The sequence below is a fragment of the Pantherophis guttatus genome, chromosome 14 (genome assembly GCF_059756535.1).
Source record: "Pantherophis guttatus breed Tessera chromosome 14, ASM5975653v1, whole genome shotgun sequence".
NCBI lineage: Eukaryota > Metazoa > Chordata > Lepidosauria > Squamata > Colubridae > Pantherophis > Pantherophis guttatus.
The window spans coordinates 16,460,976-16,482,038 of NC_142076.1; the positions used below are offsets into that span (position 1 = coordinate 16,460,976).

At 46.6% G+C, this 21,063-nt stretch overlaps 1 protein-coding gene across 2 annotated transcripts; it reads left to right on the forward strand.

The window, feature by feature from the left end:
• Nucleotides 1–1,164: 1,164 nt before the first annotated feature.
• METTL9 (methyltransferase 9, His-X-His N1(pi)-histidine) lies at nt 1,165–15,606 on the forward strand. 2 transcript variants are annotated; one of them, XM_034438806.3, is made up of 5 exons: nt 1,165–1,880; nt 9,120–9,310; nt 10,192–10,401; nt 11,737–11,921; nt 14,814–15,606. In XM_034438806.3, the coding sequence occupies exons 1-5, from the start codon at nt 1,707–1,709 to the stop codon at nt 15,017–15,019; spliced, it is 966 nt and encodes a 321-aa protein (XP_034294697.1). In that variant the 5' UTR covers nt 1,165–1,706; the 3' UTR covers nt 15,020–15,606. The 2 variants fall into 2 exon arrangements, with proteins under 2 accessions (XP_034294697.1, XP_034294698.1); XM_034438807.3 differs by having other exon boundaries at nt 1,199–1,880; nt 14,817–15,606.
• Nucleotides 15,607–21,063: the final 5,457 nt, after the last annotated feature.

A 21,063-nucleotide genomic window follows, 5' to 3' on the forward strand; every position in this document is an offset into this window, starting at 1 on the left:
TACAGCTCAACTGATCGAACAAAGCTAAGGTACAATTTGTCATCTGTAATAACATTATAATGCTTCCCCCCCCCCCCCCCCGTTATCTGCCAGAATAGTTGCTGATGCCAATGGCTTTTTATTTATTTACTGCAACACTAATCATCCTAAAACTATGTTGGCAGAATAAGACAGATCCTAATCAATAGTATATATTGCCCTGGAGTTTGTGCCTTCATAATACATAATCCATTTGGCATAATTGTCCAGCTCTTTTAAAGTTGGGAATTATGCCAATCCAGCAGTAGATAAGTTTTTTTTAAAAAAAATAAGCTGACTTCCCAGTTATACAATCTTTAACTTTTGAATACGTTTACAATGGAGAATATGGAAAAGTTCAATATTTCATAGGGGGTTTTTTTTGTGGAGTGACGTGGAAACTCACTATCGTCCATTAAGTTTTCCCATTTAAAATAAGAGGCCTTTTTTTTATTTTTGCTGTGGGCTGCAAGTAATTTCCAGGTGCTTAAAGTTATTGTTCCGTAAAAGTGGTTTTATTTTTAAACATGGAGTGTGAAAATGAACAGTTAGGGAAAAGTCTCCCAAATAGGTACAACAGTTTAGCTTCCTTATGAGCCATGACAGCTGTTCTCATCCATGCAGGCGCAGTGAGACTTCCTTTTGAGTGATTTTCTTTCCCCGGGGTGAAAAATAAATACTCCTTCCCATTATTTCCATTTAATACGGAGAAGTCTCTTCCATCAGACGCACAAGCGGCTGTTTCGGCGGTGAAAGATCAAGTCGTTCATCTCATTTAAAATTTCTGGTTCTGCGGGTAGAACCTCCTTGTGTAGGCGCAGTCTAGCTGATGATGAACTCTTCGTGAGGTATTTTTTGGTGGTTTCTTCCCCGGCGTTGACAAGGACGGGCTGTTAAAAGAGGAAAGGGATGCTGGAAAGACATATAAGAATTATCATCTTTAAAAAATTTTGATGTGTGAAAGAAAGGGAACCTCCCCGTATAGGTCAAGTCTACCTTAGGAGATCAGGCTTTGGAAAGCATCGTTTTAACGACGGGACTTCTCCGGGAGTGGGAGGGGGGGGAGCTCGTTTTACGACCACCACTCTGCATACCGTCCGAGATGGGAGGGGGAAGGGTGAAGAAAGGAAAGGAACGCGTCGGGGCGTGCGCGCGCGCGCGCCGTCGGCCACGCCCCCCCTTTCCTCGAGCGGCGCGCCCCCGCGAAGGGCATTGTGCGGCGGGGCGGCGCTGCTCGGGCCGTTCCGGGATTGGAGGAGCTGGGCCAGAGGGGAGGGGGCGCGCGCGGGCACCCACCCCGGGGGCGAGTGCGCCGAATGCGCACGCGCGCGCCGAGGGCTTCGCGGAAGGAAGGCGGCTCGCCGGGGAGAGGGGAAGAGAGAGAGAGAGAGAGCGCGAGCGCGCGTGTGTCTGCGCGTGCGCGAGAAAGAGCAAGCGGGCGGGCGGTAGTCGGGCGCGTGCGTGTCCCTTGGCCATCCTGTCCGGCCGGGCCCCCCTTCCGCGGGCCTCGGGTTCCGGCCTCGGCTGCGCGCCGGCGAGGGCGCTAAATGGGGATCTCGGCGCTGGCTCTGGCCGCCACCTCCTCGTCCTCCTCCGCCGCCGCCGCCATGGAGCAAGGAGGCGGTGGTTGCGGGCGGGGGTGATCGCTCGCCCCTTTCTTCCGTTCTCCTCCGCGGCCCCTTTCCCCCATGAGACTCTGCCTGGCCTGGCTGGGCTGCTGCGCCGTCTCGCTGTGGCTGCTGAGGAGGAGGATGTGGTCTGGCCCCGCTCGCTACCTCCGGAGCCCTTTATCCCGCTCTCTCTACGCGAACATGATGAGCGGCCCCGGCCACGCAGCGCCGGGCGACAAGGAGAACCAGCAGGTAGGGGGCCCTCCCCCCTCCCCCCCGCAGCCCCCCCCTCTTCCCCCCCCCACGAGGGAAAGCGAGGAGGGGGTCAGCCTGAGGAGAGAGCCTGGGGAGGGGGGGCTTACCAAGACAGACGCCCCTTTTCTCCCTCCCTCCCTTTTGTGGTCTTCAGACACCCCCCCTTTCCTCCAAGGGGGAGGAGGAGGTTTCAAGACCCCCCAGCCTTATTTTGTACCGAATATCTGAAGTATCTGGGACAGGTTGTTAGGAGGGGGTAGGGGGAGCCCTTAGGATGCCCCTTGCAACTCGAAGCCCCCCCCCTCCCCAAGGAGTTCCTGACGCTGCCCATTGAGGGTTGGGGATACCCCCACCCACCCCACCCCCCAGCCTGGGGTGTCAAGCCTGGTCTGGCCCTAATGCTTCCCCCCCCCCTTGCTTGCACACACACACCGTCCCCTTCAGCAGTGTCCTCTTCAGGAAGGGGAGAGTTTCCCCCCCCCCCCAATCCTTGGTCTAAAAGCGAAGACCCAAAGTCAGAGGTCTGAAAATGAGGAAGGGGAGGGAGGGAGGAAGGAAAAGAGGGAAGGAGAAAGTGGGAGGGAGGGAAAGAAGGAAAGAAAAAGGGAGAGAGAGAAGGAAGGAGGAAGGGATGGGGGAGGAAGGAAGGAAGGAAAAAGGGATGGTGGGAGGGAGGGAGGGAGGAAAGGGAAAGGGAAAGGAAGGAAGGAAGGAGAAAGGGACAAGGAAGGAAGGAAAGAAAGAAAGAAAGGAGCTTGGTGGTGCAGTGGACTAAACTACTGTTAAAGTAGCACTTAGCTGCCAGCTGCCTGCAATTACTGTGAGTTCAATTCTCGCCAGGCTCAAGGTTGACTCAGCCTTCCATCCTTCCGAGGTAGGTAAAATGAGGACCCGGTTTGTGGGGGCAATAAGCTGGCTTTGTATAAAAAAGAACACCGCTTAGGGGGGTCCAAAAGCCCTACTAAGCAGGTATATACAAAAAGTATGAAGGCTATTGCTTAAAAGCATTGTAAGCCGCCCTGAGTCTCCGGAGAAGGGCGGCATATAAATCAAACTAAGAAAGAAAGAAAGAAAGAAAGAAAGAAAGAAAGAAAGAAAGAAAGAAAGAAAAGGGGAAGGAAGGAAGGAAAAAGGGAGGAAGGAAGGAAGGAGAAAGGGAGGGAGAGGGAAGAAAGCCTGCATTGGGGTATTTCTTCTTGTAGAGTGGTGATCCAGCTGTTTTCCTTCTTTGGCGTGCAAGGCAGGAAGGTGTCCCAAAAGTGCTTTTCCAAAAGGCAACTGGACTTTTTTTTGTTTTCTTTGAAAATGCTTCACTTCTCATCCAAGAAGCTGCTTCAAGGGGAAAAAAAAGCAATCCAAGAAAGTCCAGTTGCCTTTTTTGGGGGGCGGGGGGGACCACCTTTGGCACAACCCTGACCTGGATGAGGGAGAAATCTGCACAGGCAAGGCAAGAAAAAGTTGCCAGGATCAAGGACGGGATGAGAAGAGGGCAGGTGATCCCAGGGTTTCCCCACCACCTGCCCTCTCCTTTCTCCCCTCCCAAATGCTAAGAGCAGAGCCTAAGAAATAAACGTGTGCAGAGGGCAACAATAGCAGCACATAATCCGAACTGGGAAAGAATAGATCGAATGACACGTCTTTATAGGCTCCGTGACCGGAGGGTGAGAAGCAATTAGGGCAACGTAAGACGTTTTCTCAGCCCTCCCCTTCATCCCAGTTTTGTGGGTCTAGAGCAGGAAAGACAAGTCCTGGTGAAGACCCCTAAGACTTTAAAAAAAAAAAGAAAAACAGCCTCGCTTCTCAATTCTCCGATAATTCAGGAACTGGAAATATATATATATATATATATATTTTCTTGCCATGCAAATCCCCCTGTGATTTGATCACGTCCTGGCACGGCCTCCTCTTTCCTGTTTGTGCAGAGCACTAATGTTGCCCCTTGCTGTGGATGGATAGTGGGGTGGTGTAAATTAGAAGGAAATTAATTTGCATTTCCCCAAATGTTAGTTTGCAAGATCTTGACTTGTGAAAATGTCAAGAAAGACCCTTTTATTTTTGTTTGTTTTTGTTTTTCCTCTGAAAGCAGTTTTGTCCAATTTAGCATTCTCCGGACTACAACTCCCAGCATTCTGAATCCATGATGTAGCATTTGACTGCCTTACTTTCTGTATATATCATTAATACCACCTATTCACTCATATTTCCATTGTTTTCTTGTTTCTTTCTCACACTTCCTTCTTTTCACCCTCTTCGTTGTTTTTCTTCCTTAATTCTTCCCTTTTAGTTAAATCAGAGTGTCCAATCTTGCCAACTGTAAAGACTTATCCCAACTCCCATGACTGGCTGGGGGATTCTGGGAGTTGAAGTCCACAAGTCTTAAAGTTAGGTGCTCTTTTCCGATTCGATGTCCCTGGTCTCGTCCATCTTGTTCTACTTCCTTGGTGTGGTGTTTTGTTTTGTTTTTTCCTTATAAGTATTCTACAATTCAGGTATTATTATGGGAGCTGTATCTGCAAACATCTGGACAGCTCTGATCTTGATACTGTTTTTTATTTGTATGCCTGACACTTAGTAGTAATTGAGTAAGTGTAAATGTTTTCAGGTCTTGAACGTGGGCCAACATCTGCTAGAAAGCTGGAAATTTGAAAGAAACATGATTTATGGGTATTCCACTTGTGTCAGGTAGAGTTAGATATAAATATTATCTGAAATCTCTCAATTTTAGGGGCTGGGATGGGTCAAAAGGCAAGGGGGAGCCGAGAAAGGGCAGCTGTCCTATTGTGGATTTTTAAAATGGATTTTTAAAATGGAATCCACATTCACTTTTTACTCTTCACTGAATTAGGCCTGTTATCCTTCAGGCTTGTGGGTTATGATTCTATTTGGCATGCGATTCTTAATTAGAATTTACTGGGTCAATATGCTAACAGCTGTAATAAGTACAGGTAATCCTCAATTTACAACAACAGTTCATTTAGTGACGTTCAAAGTTACAACGGCACTGCAAAAAAGTGACTTAACAGCCATTTTTCACAGACCATTGCAGCATCCACTGGGTCATGGGATCAAAATACAGATGCTTGGCAACTGGCTCATAGTTATGACGGTCGCAGTTTTCCGGAGTTAGATGATCCCCTTTTTTGCGACCTTCTGACAAGCCAAGTCAGTGGGGAAACCAGATTCGCTTAACAACCAGGTTACTAACTTTTAACAACTGCAATCATTCGCTTAATATCTGTGGCAAGAAAAATTGTAAAAATGGGACAAACCCGTTCAGCAAATGTTTCACTTAGCAAGATAAATGTGGGGCTCAATTCTGGTCGTAACTCAAGGACTACCTGTACCCTAAAAGGTTAAATTGATAACAAGCTACACAAGTTTTCCTTGTTAGTTCATCAGGAAAACCCTTCTCATGAACGTCGGGCTGCATTCTCGATCAATATTCCCACTTGCCTTTTCGCTGCCAATGTTTGAAGTCCTGTGCTAATTCATCAAAGGAGTTAAAGGCTCCTTCTTACATTTGGCTAAAGACTTTTTGATGACCTATTTGGATTTAATATATATATATATTACTGCAATATGCAGATAAGTCCCAAAAATGAATTGCGAAGTTTAACTGTTCTGACGCCAAATAACCAAACAATGAGTCCCCCTGTCTGGAGAACGAAAGATTTAACTGGATCCATGCATGGTTTATTGGCAACAGCATATAGTCATTTACGGTTCCTTTTTTTCCCCCTTTTCTTCTGGAATTTTTCTTTTTACTTCTAAATCTTTAGTCTACCGCCTTGGGATATCCTCGTGGTCTTCCGTCAAAGTCAGAGCTCTTCAAACTTGGCAGCTTTAAGACTTGTGGACTTCAACTCCCAAAATTCTCCAGCCAGCATAGCTGGTATTAGTATAGTATTAAGCTTCAACTGCTGTACAGGTAGTCCCCAACTTACAACAATCCATTTAGTGACAGTTCGAAGTTACAATGGCGCTGAAAAAAGTGTCTTAGGATTCACACTTAACGACCGTTGCAGCATGCCCCTGGTCACGTGATCAAAATTCAGATATTTGGCAACTGATTCATCTTTACGACGTCCGTAGTGTCCTGGAGTCGCGTGCTTTGCGTCCTTCTGACAAAGCAAAGCCAATGGGAAAGACTGATTCACTTAACAACCATGTTACTAACTTAACAAACGCAATAATTCACGTAACAACTGTGGCAAGAAATGTCATGAAAGATGGCAAAATTCACTTAACAGGAATGGAAAAGTTGGGCTCAGTTGTCGTAAGTTGAGGACTAACTGTATATCAATTCTTTGTGTGTCTAGTAGTCGTATTTAGAATAGAATAATAGAGTTGGAAGGGACCTTGGAGGTCTTCTAGTCCAACCCCCTGCTTAGGCAGGAAACCCTACACCACTTCAGACAAATGGTTATCCAACCTCTTCTTAAAAACTTCCAGTGTTGGAGCATTCACAACTTCTGGAGGCAAGTTGTTCCACTGATGAATTGTTCTCACTATCAGGAAGTTTCTCCTTAGTTCTAAGTTGCTTCTCTCTTTGATTAGTTTCCACCCATTGCTTCTTGTCCTGCCCTCAGGTGCTTTGGAGAATAGCTTGACTCCCTCTTCTTTGGGGCAGCCCCTGAGATATTGGAAGACTGCTATCATGTCTCCCCTGGTCCTTCTTTTCATTAAACTAGACATACCCAGTTCCTGCAACCGTTCTTCGTATGTTTTAGCCTCCAGTCCCCTAATCATCTTTGTTGCTCTTCTCTGCACTATTTCTAGAGTCTCCACGTCTTTTTTACATCGTGGCGACCAAAACTGGATGCAGAATTCCAAGTGTGGCCTTACCAAGGCCTTATAAAGTGGTATTAACCCTTCACGTGATCTTGATTCTAGTCATACCTTTCCTGTTATTTCTAAATTCACTTTCTCACCTATTGTAAGATAATGACATCCCACACGCCAAGTCAGGCTGATATGTCAGGCTCCCGATCATAACATTAACATCTCATACAGTTTTGTCCCCTTCCATCAAATTATATTCGAAAGCTATAATTTCTTCCATTATAAACTTGGGGAATTTTTTTTTAAAAGCCCCACTGTCCTAGAAAAACAATGGGATTGAAACTTTGGACGTTTGCCCTGCATTGTGCCTTTTTCAATTTATGACGGTAATTCGGCCTTTTCGCTGCTAAATTTTGTATGGCCGGGATCCTTTCTGTAACGCAAGGCCCGTCTTGTAATCCCTCCCTCCCACCCTCTCAAGAAAAGCACCGAAGACTTACAAGCTTTTATAGAAGATAATTAGAACAGCAGGAAGCCCTACAGTCAAGAGATTAATACATTTCCTGACAAGAAGAGGAAGAGCTGTAAAATGGCCTCGCTGATGTTTCTAAGATTGCTTAAAACAGCCTGATTTCGGGTAGCCCCGTCTAGGCCAGAAGGGAGGGTGGGTGGGGGGAACCATCCCATCAGGAGTGATCATTGGGGAGGCCAGATATTGACTCTACATTTGGCCAAAGCCAAAAAAAATAACGAAATGCGTGAATGGATTGTAATCGTAATTTCAAATTCAAAACAATAAATCAAATTTTAAAACGCATCCTGTCCTCTGTCCCGACTGGTTTTTTGGAGCAGGAATATCAGCTTGCTGAGAACATTAACAAATAATCTAACGAGGGATTCTCAACCATTTCTTTAGCACTGACCTCCTTTATTATTATTTTATTTATTATTATTTATTCAATTTATATACCGCCCTTCTCCTATTGGACTCAGGGCGGTGCACAGCCAAGGATAAAAACATACCAATACAAAATTTAAAATCAATTAAAAGAATTATATAGCTTTGGCCCACAATTTAAAATAATCCAATTAAAACCCAATTTACACTTAAAAAGCTAAAAAGGGCGTGGGGGTTCACTCCAGCCCTGCTTGATGGAAAAGAAAAGTTTTTAGGGCACGGCGAAAGGCCTGGAGATCTGGCATCCGTATCTCCGGGGGCAAATTGTTCCAGAGGGCAGGAGCTGCCAGCCGACATTGCCTGGCTGACGGCACCCTGAGGAGTCCCTCTCTGTGGGAGCGTACTGGTCGGTGGGAAGCAATCAGCGGCAGAAGGTGGTCTCGCAAATACCCATGTCCGATGCCATTTAAATACCCTTTTTTGTGGCCACAAACCCCCGAGGCTTAACTCCAAATTTTAAATCATAACATTTTTTTCCCAAGCCTTTGTGGCCCTCCTGTGACAATGTCATGGCTCCCAAGCAGTCCATGGACCACAGATTGAGAACCACTGATCTAATCTGGAAGCAGGACAAGGGGAGGCACGATAGCAGTGTTCCAATATTTGAGGAGCTGTCACAGAGAAGAGGGGGTGGGGTGTCAGCCTGTTTTCCAAAGCACCTGAAGGCCAGACACAGAATAACGGATGGAAACTGATCAAGGAGAGATTCAACCTAGAAATAAAGATAAATTTTCTGACAGTGAGAACAATAAACTGAAGGAACGGCTCGCTTTCAGAAGTCGTGGGAGCTTCATCACTGGAAGTTTTCAAGAAGAAACTGGACAGCCATCTGTCAGAAGTGGTGTAGGGTCTCCTGTTTGGGTTGGGGGTTGGACTAGATGGCCTACAAGATCCCTTCCAGTTCTGTTATTCTGGTTGATTTATTCTGGTTTGTAACATGAGTTACAAACATGTTGAAATAGATTCCTGAAGGATAATAGCGATTTTTTTGCCTCTTAAATTATCAACCAAGGTTCAAAAGAGGCATCCTTTCCTTGGCTTAAGTCTTTGTCCCTATAGCCTAATATTAGCTACTCTGACTAGTAGCTCATCTTGGCATCTTAGACATGGGAACTGATTAGTTTGTTTGTTTATTTTTATTATTTATTTGTTAAATGTATTTGCTGCCTATCTCGTCGTGGGGCTACCGGTCCATTGTCCCTGCTGACGGGCAGGAACCAATTAGAATTCTCAACGTTGATCTTCGAGATGTTGAGAATTGAAGTTGAGATTTTGGATAGACAAACTGGGTGCTGGCTGGGGGATTCTGGGAGATGAAGTCCACCCTTTTTAAAATGGCTAAGATTGAGAAACACCTATAGATGATAAAGGCTGGGATTTTCTGCAGGACAAAACATACTGCATTGCGTTGCAATTCTTGTTCCATCGAATGCTCCTTCTTGGTTTGGCAGATCTCAAATAATCAGTCTTACCGGTAATTCTTCCTCTCTCTCTAGTGGTATCTGTGCAATACGGAGCAGTTGTGTGAAGCACTTCAGCCTATCTTCATCCAGAGTTACCTTGACCAAGGGACACGGATCTTCTTAAACAATAGCATTGAGAAATCTGGCTGGTTGTTCATTCAACTTTATCACTCCTTTGTATCATCTGTTTTTAGCCTGTTCATGTCCAGGACGTCTATTAATGGGTAAGTGTGAGACATTGGCCTCTTGGGTTTAATTAAAGGGGCGGGATGGACATTTTTTGCACATGTTCAGTTAGTAGTAGACTAGCTAGGAATGGCATCCTCCAGCAAAAACAGCCTTCCATTGACTTCATGACCACAACGGAGCCTAACATTTCCACTGCTAAGCAAGGCAGTTATTAAGTGAGTTTTGCCTCATTTTACGACCTTTCTCGCTGCCGTTGTTAAAAGAATCACGGCAGTTGTTAAGTTACTCACAGGGTTAAGCCTTCCCCCTTGACTTCGCTTGTCAGGAGGTTGCAAAAGGAGGATGGACGTAACCTCAGGACACTGCAACCATCCTAAATAAATGAGAAGTCAGAATTTTGATCACTCGACCCTGTGGATGCTCCAGCGGTCATAAGTGTGAAAACTGGTCATAAGTCACTTTTTTCCCCCAGTGCCATTGTAGCTTTGGATGGTCACGAGAGAATGGTGGCAAATTGAGGATGACTTGTATATGTTTGGATGACTTCTGTGCCCTCTCTAATTAACAAAAAGTTAATTTCTAAAAGGAAATGGCCAATTTTTATGGGGAGGTATATTTATTTATAGTCTGGCCTTGGTGTGTTGTGTCCAGCCATGCCTGAAAAGGTTACTGGCCCTGGATATAATTATTGAAGTGCCTGTGGGCTCAATTACAGTCATAAGTCAAGGACCATCCGTATAGCTTTTTAGAGATGAATCAATCAATGTCTTAATTCCTGAGAAGGCTTTTCCTTCTCTTCTTTTAGTTTCTCCGTAACGATAGGTCCCCTTCATGTCCCCCAACGTTGAAGAAAACATGGCCTCCCGTTTGCCCCCTTCCAAAATAAACTCACCTCTCCCCATCTTTAACCTTTCAGCTTGCTGGAAAGAGGTTCCATGTTTGTGTTTTCACCTGAACAATTTCAGAGACTGCTTAAAATCAACCCAGACTGGAAGTCGCGTCGGCTTCTCGATTTAGGAGCTGGAGATGGTGAAGTCACCAAAGTCATGAGTCCCCACTTTGAGGAAACGTACGTGACCGAGTTGTCTGAGACCATGATTTGGCAGCTTCAAAAGAAGAAATACAGGTAGGATCCTAAGTCAACACCGTGTCACTCCGAAAACAGATGTTTAGCAATTCTTCATTCTACCTTATTGATGCTCTTATGTTTTTCTACGGCTGATGTAAGAAAATGAGGGTGTCCAAAAAGATAATTATCTCGTTCCTTGCACTATCTAACCCTAAACCAGTAAACAGAAAAAAGCAGAATTTTGCAGTTAGAGAACAAAAATACCCCAATTCCTTAGACTTTAATTCCAGACTTGCTGGCTGGGTAATTCTGGGAGCTGAAGTCCACGAATCTTAAAAGTTTTGAGGTTGAGAAGCACTGCTCTGTCCACCATGGCCTCCACATTTGAGCCTCTCTACCCTGGCCTCCACGTCTGAGCCTCTTCGCCCTGGCCTCCACATCTGGACTGGGCTGTCTCTTCTCACACCAGATGAACACCTTTGCCTGCTTCTCTCCTTCCTTATTAAATGTAAGCTTCCATTTGGCCAAAAGCTAAGGAGAATCATTCAAATGGGGAGGATTGTGGCCTTCTCTGAGGCTGTTGAACTTCAGGTGCTCCCACCAGCAAAGCCGAGAAGTGGGGGGGGGGAGAGGGGGAGGGAGAGAGAGAGAGAGAGAGAGAGAGAGAGAGAGAGAGAGAGAGAGAGGGCGCTTTAGGTTGTTCTTGCATCATTCTCAGTGTTGTGGTCCGCCAGCGGTCAGCAGAGCTGGCAGCAGATTCGGACAGTGAGGAGGTTGGGGAGGAACATGAGCCAGTCCTGGAGTCTGGGGAAGGCTCGGACGATGGCTCTGAGTTGGAGGCAGAGAAGGGGGCCAAAGCTACCTGGTAGTTCTTTGCTGCCTCCGGAGTCTCCGGAGTCTGACATCAGCGAGGCAGAAGAACAGTGTGAGCCTGTTCCCAGTGTGCGCATGCGCAGAGCTGCCAGGAGACAGGAACAATGAAGGAAACAGGGTCGACTTGGGAGTAAGGCTTGGAGATGATTGGCCCCTCCCGTAAGACATAAAAGAGGAGTGAACGGGACGGGAGCTTTTTGCAGGAAGCAATTAGTTCATCCGGCCGATTCAAGATTTGGAAATTCTGTTTTTGACTCTGTGCCAAGTTAGGCCTTGCCCTGCGTCTGGCAATTAGCTCTTCCATGGGAGATAAGGTGGGTGTTGATAACCTTCCTCTGAAAGACTGTTTATCAAGCCTTGCGGATTGTAAATGAAAGCAATTCACAGCCATATGAATTAAAGAGATTTGCCGGGACTACGTTTGTGCTGTTTAAGGTCAGAACACTCGGGTTGAGTGAGAAGTGAAGAATTAACCTTTACCAGGTATTTAACTCTGTGTTTTTTTCCTTCCCTCGGCAGAGTGCTTGGCATTAACGAATGGCAGAACACGGGATTCCAGTATGATGTCATCAGTTGCTTGAATCTGTTGGATCGCTGTGACCAGCCACTGACGGTGTTAAAAGATATCAGGAGCGTGCTGGAACCGACAAGAGGCCGAGTCATCCTGGCACTAGTTCTGCCTTTTCATCCGTACGTGGAAAATGGTAAGGTCTCCCAGATACAGATAGTTCTCGGCTTACAACCATTTGTTTAGCGACCATTTAGAGTTACAACAGCACCTGCAAAAAGCGACTTCTGACCAGCGGTGAAATGCACTTACCTTCACTACCGGTTCGGAAATGTGTGCTCACGTGCGCCTCTTCTGCGCATGTGCAGAGGGTCAAAAACGGGACGTAATGATGTCCCGGCGGGTGGGCGGAGCCTCCCGCTGCCGACCCTACTGGTTCGTGCGAGCCGGATAGATCCGGCCGGATTTCACCACTGCTTATAACCAGTTTTCACACTTATGACCATTGCAGGAGCATCTGACCAAAATTTGGCATGTATTTATGATGATTGTACTGTCCCAGGGATCACCCTTTATAACCTTCCTAGCTCGCTTCCGATAAGCAGGCTCAATAGGCGAAGTCAGATTCACTTAACGTCCGCATGATTCACAACCGTGATTCGCTTAGCAGCGATTCGCTTAACTGTGACAAAAATGGTTGTAGAATGAGGCAAACGCATTGAACAACTGCCTTGCTTTGGAATAGAAATTTTGGGCACAGTTGTTCTGACCTAGACTTCCTGAGACAGTAAAAAGCACACGATTAGTCCCAAAAACCCTCTTTTTATTTCAACGGCTGTGAATTCTGTTCATTCACAGCCCGTCATGAGTCACAAATAGTTGGTAAAGAGTCCAGACAGAAGTCTGCCACAGTCCTTCGGGATAAGGCTGATAAGCACCCACCTTTATCTCCCTTGACACGCTGCCAAAGACCTAATTGGCAATTAGCTTTGCAAGGCCACACGGAGCGCAAGTCAAAATGGAGCTTCAGAATTTAAACCGACCAGAACAAACAAAGTTGCTTCCTGCAAAGGCTCATGTCCCTTTGCTCCTCCTTTATGTCTTATGGGAGGGGCCAATCATCTCCAAGCCTTACTCCCAAGTCGCCCCTTTTGTTTTAACTGTTCTTGCCTTCTGGCAGCTCTATGCATGCGTGCACTGGGAACAGGCTCCCCGTTCCTCTGCCTCGCTGATGTCTGACTCTGGAGGCTCCGGAATCCGCACATAACTCCCAGATGGCCCTGGCCCCATCTGTGCCTCCGACGCACAGCCCTCGTCCGAGCCTTCCCTAGACTCCAGGACTGGCCCATGTTCCTCCCCAGCCTCCTCACTGTCCGACTCTGCTGCCAGCTCCGCAGGCCGCCTGCTGTTGTGGTCATAAGTCGAGGACTTACTGTAATCAAATGCTTGTTCAGATATAGAAAGTGGGGTGTTATATCATTGTAGAAGGAGAGCAGGCAGAACCGGAAGGCAGAGTTAAAGGTGTCATTAGTTTGGGATCATGGCGTTGCCACAAGAGAGCTGCCTCTTTAATTCTGTCAACTTTTAGCTAGTTTCATTTAGTGCTAACCATTAGCTGACTAGATTCTTGTGTACAGGTTGCGACAATAATTTACAGTATCTGTGTTTCGAACCCAACAAATGTTCATGGTTATTTGCACCCGACAATCATACTTGATTGACACACACACACACAGACACACACACGGTGTCTTTTCTTGCAATCCCATAATCATACAATGCCCATTTTGTCCCAAAGGTGCTTTCTGGTTTTTCTTTGAAGACGTTTTGCTTTTCATCCAAGAAACGTCTTCAGTTCTGACCGGATGGTGAGGAATGGAAGGATTGATACTCCTTGCAGACAGCTGGTCATTTGCATCTCTTTTAGAGAGTCCTTGAGGCCACCTGGAGGTTTATCTGTGTCCTCAGGGTCAACTGAGGACACAGATGGGTATGGAGCCTTCTTAGAACTTCTGCAGATAAACCTCCAAGTGGCCTCAAGGACTGTAAAAGGATGCAAACGACCAACTGTCTGCAAGGAGTATCAGTCCTTCCATTCCCCACCATCCAGTCAGAACTGAAGAAGCTTCTTGGATGAGAAGTGAAACATCTTCAAAGAAAACCTACAAAATCCAGTTGCCTCTTGAAAAAAGCACTTTTGAGACAACCATGATCTGGATGGCTGAGAATCTCCCTATACCAGGGGTGTCAAACTCAGTCTCATTGAGGGCCGCATCAGGGTTGTGTTTGACCTTAAGGGGCCAGGGTGGGCGTGGCCATCTCAACGTCACTTGTGTTGGGGGCGTCTGTAATGGCCCGAGCGCTCTGTCAGCGAAAACGGGCTCCCAAGCTCCTCTTTGGCTGCAACAGCCTCCTGCAACCCTCTGCCAGCGAAAACTGAGCTTGAGAGGGCCACGCGCAGCTCTCCCGAGATCCGTTTTCGTTGGCAGAGGCACCACGGGCCGCTCCTTCGCTGTTTCCAGGACAGCCCCAGGCCAGATCTAAGAACCCCGTGGGCCGAATCCAGCTTCAAAAATTTTAGCAAGGAGTTCCCTGCCCGGTTGCTGGGTGGGTGTGGGTGTGAACTAGTCAGCCTCCTGCAGCACGGCAGTGACGGGAGGCATTTTTGCCCTTCCCAGGTTCCGGAGGTTTTCTTCGAGCCTCCGGGAGGGCAAAAATGGCCTCCCCAGGCTCCGGAGGCCCTCTGTAGGCTGAAAACTGGCCTGTTTCCAGCCTTCCCAAACTTCCAGTAGGCCCATTTTTTGCCCTCCCCGAGCCTCCCCGCACGCCCTGCACTTACCTGCATCCAAAACGGGCCGCGTGGGGAATCCTGGGAGGGGTGGGTAGGTGGTGCCACCCAGGAGTGGGATTTGTGGGTTCTCCGAACTGCACAGAATCTTAGCTAGAGGTTCTCCCGAACCCCTGCGAACCCCCAGCAGCCCACCCCTGCCCTACGCCCAACGCCCATTCCTGTTTTCATTCCGCTTACGGCATCCGTTCCCCGTCCGTCCCCGTGAACGGCAGCTAACGAAAGCCTCTGTTCTCTCAGTAGGTGGCAAGTGGGATAAACCATCCGAAATTTTGGACATCAAAGGACAGACGTGGGAGGAGCAAGTGAACAGCCTGCCGGACGTCCTCAAGAAAGCCGGCTTCGCCATCGAGGCGTTCACCAGACTACCGTACTTGTGCGAAGGCGACATGTACAACGATTATTACGTCTTGGACGACGCCGTCTTCGTTCTCAGACCCATCTGAATCCTCGGGAGTCCCAACCGGAAGCCACCAGCAAAATGAAACCGTTTTGATTCTTTGGATGGGTTCGGGGTTTTTTTGTTTGTTTGTTTTTTTTGTTGTTGATTTTGGTGGTTTTGGTTTTTCTGAATTTTAATGATTCCTTCCCGGAAGAGGGATTTTTGTGGTTTGTCTAATTTCAGTGGACTTCTTGACTGAAAAAGAAAAATACTAATTTCTTTGGAAACACCCTCTTCCCTTCCTTTTTTTTTTTTTTTAATATGGACATCTTTTTTAAAAAAGATCAGAGTTCTCTCCATTAAGGTTTCTTAAAAAACCCCCGAGACATGTCTAATGAAATGGAAATATTTTTATACCTAGCCGCTTAGGACGACTGATCCAAAGTAGTTGCCAAGAAATAACGCCAGCCGGTTTTCCTCAAGCGAGTACCGACAGTAGAATCGTCTGTGCACTCAACTTGAAATCTGGGTTGGCCAAACGTCAGGCTAGAGACTCTTCTTTCCTTTCTTCTGTGTCCCTGAAAATGATTTGATCTGTTGGTCTTCAGCACATGTTTTTAATCACGCTAATAAAACTTTTTTTGAGATGGTGCTTGTAGAAAAGCTTCGTTTTCAGAGCCGTGGTGGCGGCGCTACTGCAGCTTATTCCTGCTGATTGCCAGCTGCTGTTAGTTCAATCCTGCCTGGCTCCAGGTCGACTCAGCACTGTGAAGCGGTATATAAGTCTGCTATTGCTTGGGAAGGGAAGGAAGCAAGCAAGCAAGCTGTGGTGGCGTAGCGGTTAGAATGCAGAATTTCAGTCTGACACTGCCCACTGCCGGTAGTTTGATCCTGACCGGCTCAAGGTCGACTCAGCACTGTGAAGTGGTATATAAGTCTGCTTATATACCAAGGGAAGGAAGGAAGCTAGCTAGCTGTGGTGGCACAGTGGTTAGAATTTCAGGCTGACTCTGCCCACTGCCAGCAGTTCGATCCTGACCAGGTCCAGGTTGACTCAGCCTTCCATCCTTCTGAGGTCAGTAAAATGAGGACCCAGATTGTTGGGGGTGAGAGGCTGACTCTGTAAACAGCTTAGAGAGGGCTTTAAAGCATTGTAAAGTGGTATATAAGTCGAAGTGCTATTTAGCTGAAGGGGGTCTCAGTTTCACTTGGAGATGAGAAGGAGGGACGGACAGACAGATGGACATGCAAAGGGCCTTGAAATGAATTGTTCGGGTTTACCCAATTACAGGCAGTCCTTGACTTACAACTATTTGTTTACCAAATACAGATAGTCCTTGATTTACAACACTTCGTTTAATGACCAAAGTTACAACGACACTGACTTCAGACCGTTCTTCACAGTTACGACCTCCTTTGCAGCATCCCCATGATCGCCTGATCAAAATCCAGGCACTTGGCAACTGACAGTTGGCAACACAGACGGTTGCTGTGTCCCAGGGTCACCTGATCCCTCTTTTGCGACCTCCTGAGCAGCCAAGTCCCAACGGGGCAAGCCAGGTTCCACTTAGCAACCAGGTGACTTAACTTATCAACTGCAATGATTCGCTTAACAACCGTGGCAAGAAAGGTCGAAAAATGAGGCAAAAACGTCACTTAACATGTTTGACTTAACGGAAATGTTGGGCTCAATTGCGGTCGTAAGTCGAGGACTACCCATATGCAAAGTTACAAGGGCACTGAAATAAGTGACTTACGACCAGTTCTTGTATTAATGAACCTCGCAGTATCCCGAGAAAGGGTGTCATCAAAATTCAGCATGTTTTTGGCATTCAGTATGTATTTTACATCATAAGGAAGGCTGAGCGCCAAAGACTTGAGGCCTTTGAACTCTGGTGCTGGAGAAGACTCCTGCAAGTCCCTTGGACTGCAAGGCGATCCAACTGGTCAGTCCTAGAGGAGATCAACCCTGATGGCTCTTTAGAAGGCCAGATCCTGAAGAGGAAATGCAAATACTTTGGCCACCTAATGAGAAGGAAGGACTCCCTGGAGAAGAGCCTAATGCTGGGAAACATGGAGGGCAAAAGAAGAAGGGGACGGCAGAGAACGAGGTGGCTGGATGGAGTCACTGAAGCAGTCGGCGTGAGCTTAAATGGACTCCAGAGGATGGTAGAGGACAGGAAGGCCCGGAGGAACGTTGTCCATGGGGTCATGATGGATCGGAAACAACTTTGCAACTAACAACAACAAAAAACTAGCTCAACGTTTACATGTTTTGCTCTTCTATCAGCCTTGGCCAGCTTAGGTGGTGATAAAGACCTGTGGGTTTTGTCCAAAACATTTAGAAGGCACCAAGCTGTTCTCTCTTGGACCCATCTCCTTCAACTGTCCAACAGACGTTATGCCCCGATAAATATTCAGTTTGTTATGGTGCCACCAAAACGTTCTTGAGAAATTGTGTTTGTGTCCATGAAAAACAGAAGTGATGCCTTAAACCTCTACGACTTCACCAAAGCTGCTTTGGAAGGTGCAACCAATCGAGTTGAAAGAAGGAGGTAGAAGTCTCATTGGATGATGTCCATGGTGTCCTCAAGAAGCTTGGAAGGACATCTAGGCTTGAAGAGCAGAAAGGAGGTCGAGGAAGCCCAAACGTGTCAAAAAGTTCAAGCTAACTGTGAAAGCTGTTGTGTCTGAGATGATGTGTCTAGAACAACAGTAGATCTCCTTCATTACTTGAAGCTCTGGTGGCACCTGCTAGAGAGGTTCTAGAGTTTCTAGCACAGAGCAGAGAGTTGGACTAAAGTGACTTAGAAGTCTCCTCCAACTTCTAATTCTAGCTTCTACAAGTAAATCTAGTTTTCTTTTCTGTTAACTTTGGTAGCTGTATTTTTGGTCGTTCTTTCCCTCTCTATTCAGCGGTACCTCGGTACCCATCGTTCATTGGTTCCTGGAGGTGTGATGAGTACAACATAATGTATTTTTGGGTCATCACATAATCACCGTTTGCAATTTTCCCAGCTGGCTTCTGACAAGCAAAGTCATTGGGGAGGGGGAGCCAAGGTCATTTAACGACCGCACGATTCAAACAACCGCAGTGATTGACTTAACTACAATCGTGGCAAGAAGGTCTAAAATTCAGGCGCTGCTCGCTTCAAAACTGCCTTGCTTAGCGATGGGAATTCTGATGATCCCAATTGTCGTAAGTCGAGGACTGCTTGTATGGGTCAAACGTCCAGCCGTTGAAAAGCTGTCCTAAATATATCGGGGTTCCAATGCTGTGGGGTGCCCAGGACCAGGATCTCTTGGGGCAGTTTCCAGGCCATTGAAACGAGTACCCTAAACTTCTGCCCCCAACTTTGCATTCCCTCCAGCAATGAAATTCGAATAAAATGGGTACCTGAATTATATTCCGGAAAGCTGTTAAGATTGCAGAAAGACTGGTAGTGATTCTCTAAAGCCATGATGGGGAACCTATGACACATGTGCTGGAAGTGGCACACAGAGCCATTTTTCCAGGCACGCAAGCTGTCACCCAACTCACCAGCTGCGCGTGCGTCCGCGCTCCAGCTGGTATTCGGGCAGGGATGAAATGTAAAATTTGTTACTACTGGTTCTGTGGGCGTGGCTTGGGGGGAAGTAATGTGACGGTGGGTGTGGCCAACTTTTTTTTTTTTAAACTTTTCAAAGCATTTTTTTCTAATGCTTTGAAAAGCCTCTGCCGATCAGGCAACTCAGCTGGGATCGTCAGGGAGGCTTTTCAAAGCACTTTTTTTACCACTTCTTCGGCCAAGAGGTTGCAGAAAAAAATGCTTTGAAAAGCCTCTGACGATCCCAGCTGAGCCGTGCGATCATCAGAGGCTTTTTTTTTTACTTTTAAAAGCATTTTTTCGTCGGAAGAGGTTGTAGAAAAAATGCTTTTAAAAATAAGGGGAAAAAAAGCCTCTGATGATCGTGTGGCTCACCTGGGCATGGGGGGGGGCAGGGATTTTTTGCTACCGGTTCTCCGAACCACCCGCCGCCATCGCTACCGGATCGGGCGATCCGGTCTGAACCGGGAGCATTTCACCCCTGTATTCGGGCCTCCAGTACACATGCATGTGTGTTTGCACATGCGCACGAGAGTACTGGTGCGTAGCACGTTGTGTGTCTGGATTCAATCCACTAACCAATCAAGCTAATCCTTGAGTTTGCACAGAAGGCCACCTTTGCATTTAGATAATGCCACCTTTCCAAGATGCAAAAAAGGAAGCAAAACTTGAAATCCCGATTCTCCATCTTCCACCTAGAGGGGGCGCTAGAGCTCAAGATCTACAATCTTTCTATCTTGCCCTAGAGAGACTTAATCAGTGGCTGAGTTGCTAACTCTTGCTTTGAAATATAAACTAGCTTAAGTCACCCTCTGCTGGACAAGCCAAAAGCAAGCCAGCATCAGACCAGCAAAGCAAATTCTGCCTCCTTGGCTTTGAAGGCGTTCTTCCTTTGCTTCATTTTTCTTCCAAGAAAAAGCCGTGAATATCCCAAACAAAATCAATAATGTTGTGAATCGATGCTATGGATTGAGCGCATAATTTTAATGCTGTTATATGCCTCCAAACTGGTTATCAAAGCTTCTCCTTTCCTTCTTTCTTCTGCTCTTTCTTCTCCTTTCTCCGCTCTTCTCCTTTGTCTCCTCCCTCCTCCTCTTCTCCTCCTTCCTCCTCCTCCTTTCTTCTACTTTTTGTCCTCCTTTGTTCTCCTCTTCCTCCTTTCTTCTACTCTTTCTCCTCTCCTCTCTTCCTCTCTTCTCCTTTCTGCTCTTTCTCTCTTTCTCCTCTCTTCTTCACCTCCTCCTTTCTTCTGCTCTTTCTTCTCCTTTCTCCGCTCTTCTCCTTCTCCTTTCTTCTCTTCCTCCTTCTCCTCTCTTCTGCTCTTTTTGTCCTTTCTCTTCTCCTCTCTTCTTTGCCTCCTCCTCCTTTCTTCTGCTCTTTCTCCTCCTCCTCCTTCTTTCTCTCTTTTTGTCCTCTCTTCTCCTCTTCCTTTCTACTTCCCCCTCCTTTCCCCTCCTCCTCCTCCTCTTCCTTCTCTTCCTCTTCCTCCTCCTCTCTTCTGCTCTTTTTCTCCTTTCTCTTCTCCTCTCTTTGCCTCCTCCTTTCTTCTGCTCTTTCTCCTCCTCCTTTCTCTCTTTTTGTCCTCCTTTCTCCTCTCCTCCTCCTCTTCCTTTCTACTTCCCCCCTCCTTTCTCCTCCTCCTCCTCTTCCTTCTCCCCCCCCCCTCAGCCTTTCTTTCTCAGCCCCTCCCCATCACCCTCTTTCTGTCATTCCCTTTCCAGCTCGATAGCTGTGCTATCCCCTCCAACCAACCAATTCTTCCCGCAAACTCTTTTTGATCTGAGAAGAGCTCTCGGCTTCAGGTGAGTCAAACTGTTGAGATTCAGCATCTCGGTTTTTTTGATGGAAGGAGTGGAAACCTCTCCTGTTCTACATCAGGGCTGTGGGGCGAATGATTTGAAGGATGTTTCCATGTAGAGAAATCTTCCTTTGATGTTGGCAAGTTTCATCCTTGGGATTTCATTCTGTCTGATAACAGCTCGATGTTTTTGAGGGGGGTTACCGAGACAAAGGATAAAGGTGGGGGGTTCCCCCTTGCCCCAGATGATTGAATAGTGAACTGTTCAAAAACAGAGCAGCAAAATCCTCTGATTTCCCTTTATAGTTTAAAAAGTTTATTTTTCTACTGGATGTTAAATAAGAGAGTTTTCCAGACGTACAAAGAATGAAGTTTCTTCCGATGAACGGCATAGATGTCCGCAATTCATTTTCTCCCTCCTTTCCCAACTAATGAAGAGAAGGAGAAATTTAAGGAGCAGGGTTAGGAAAATAATGTTTTCCAAAGGCATCCACAGAAAAAATGTAAGCAATCAAGCTGTTTTTTTTTTCACGTGGGATTTTTTAAGAGATTAAAGGATCACGTAGCTAGATTCATACACTACAGTCATGTTTGTGGTTTCCTAGATTCATGTGAATTCATACACTGTGTCCTGTTAACAATGGTTTGGAAGTTAGCAAATTTTGTAACTCCAGCTGAGATTTGAGGTCTCTTTACTACCCTTGCGGTTAAGCAAGGGACCAC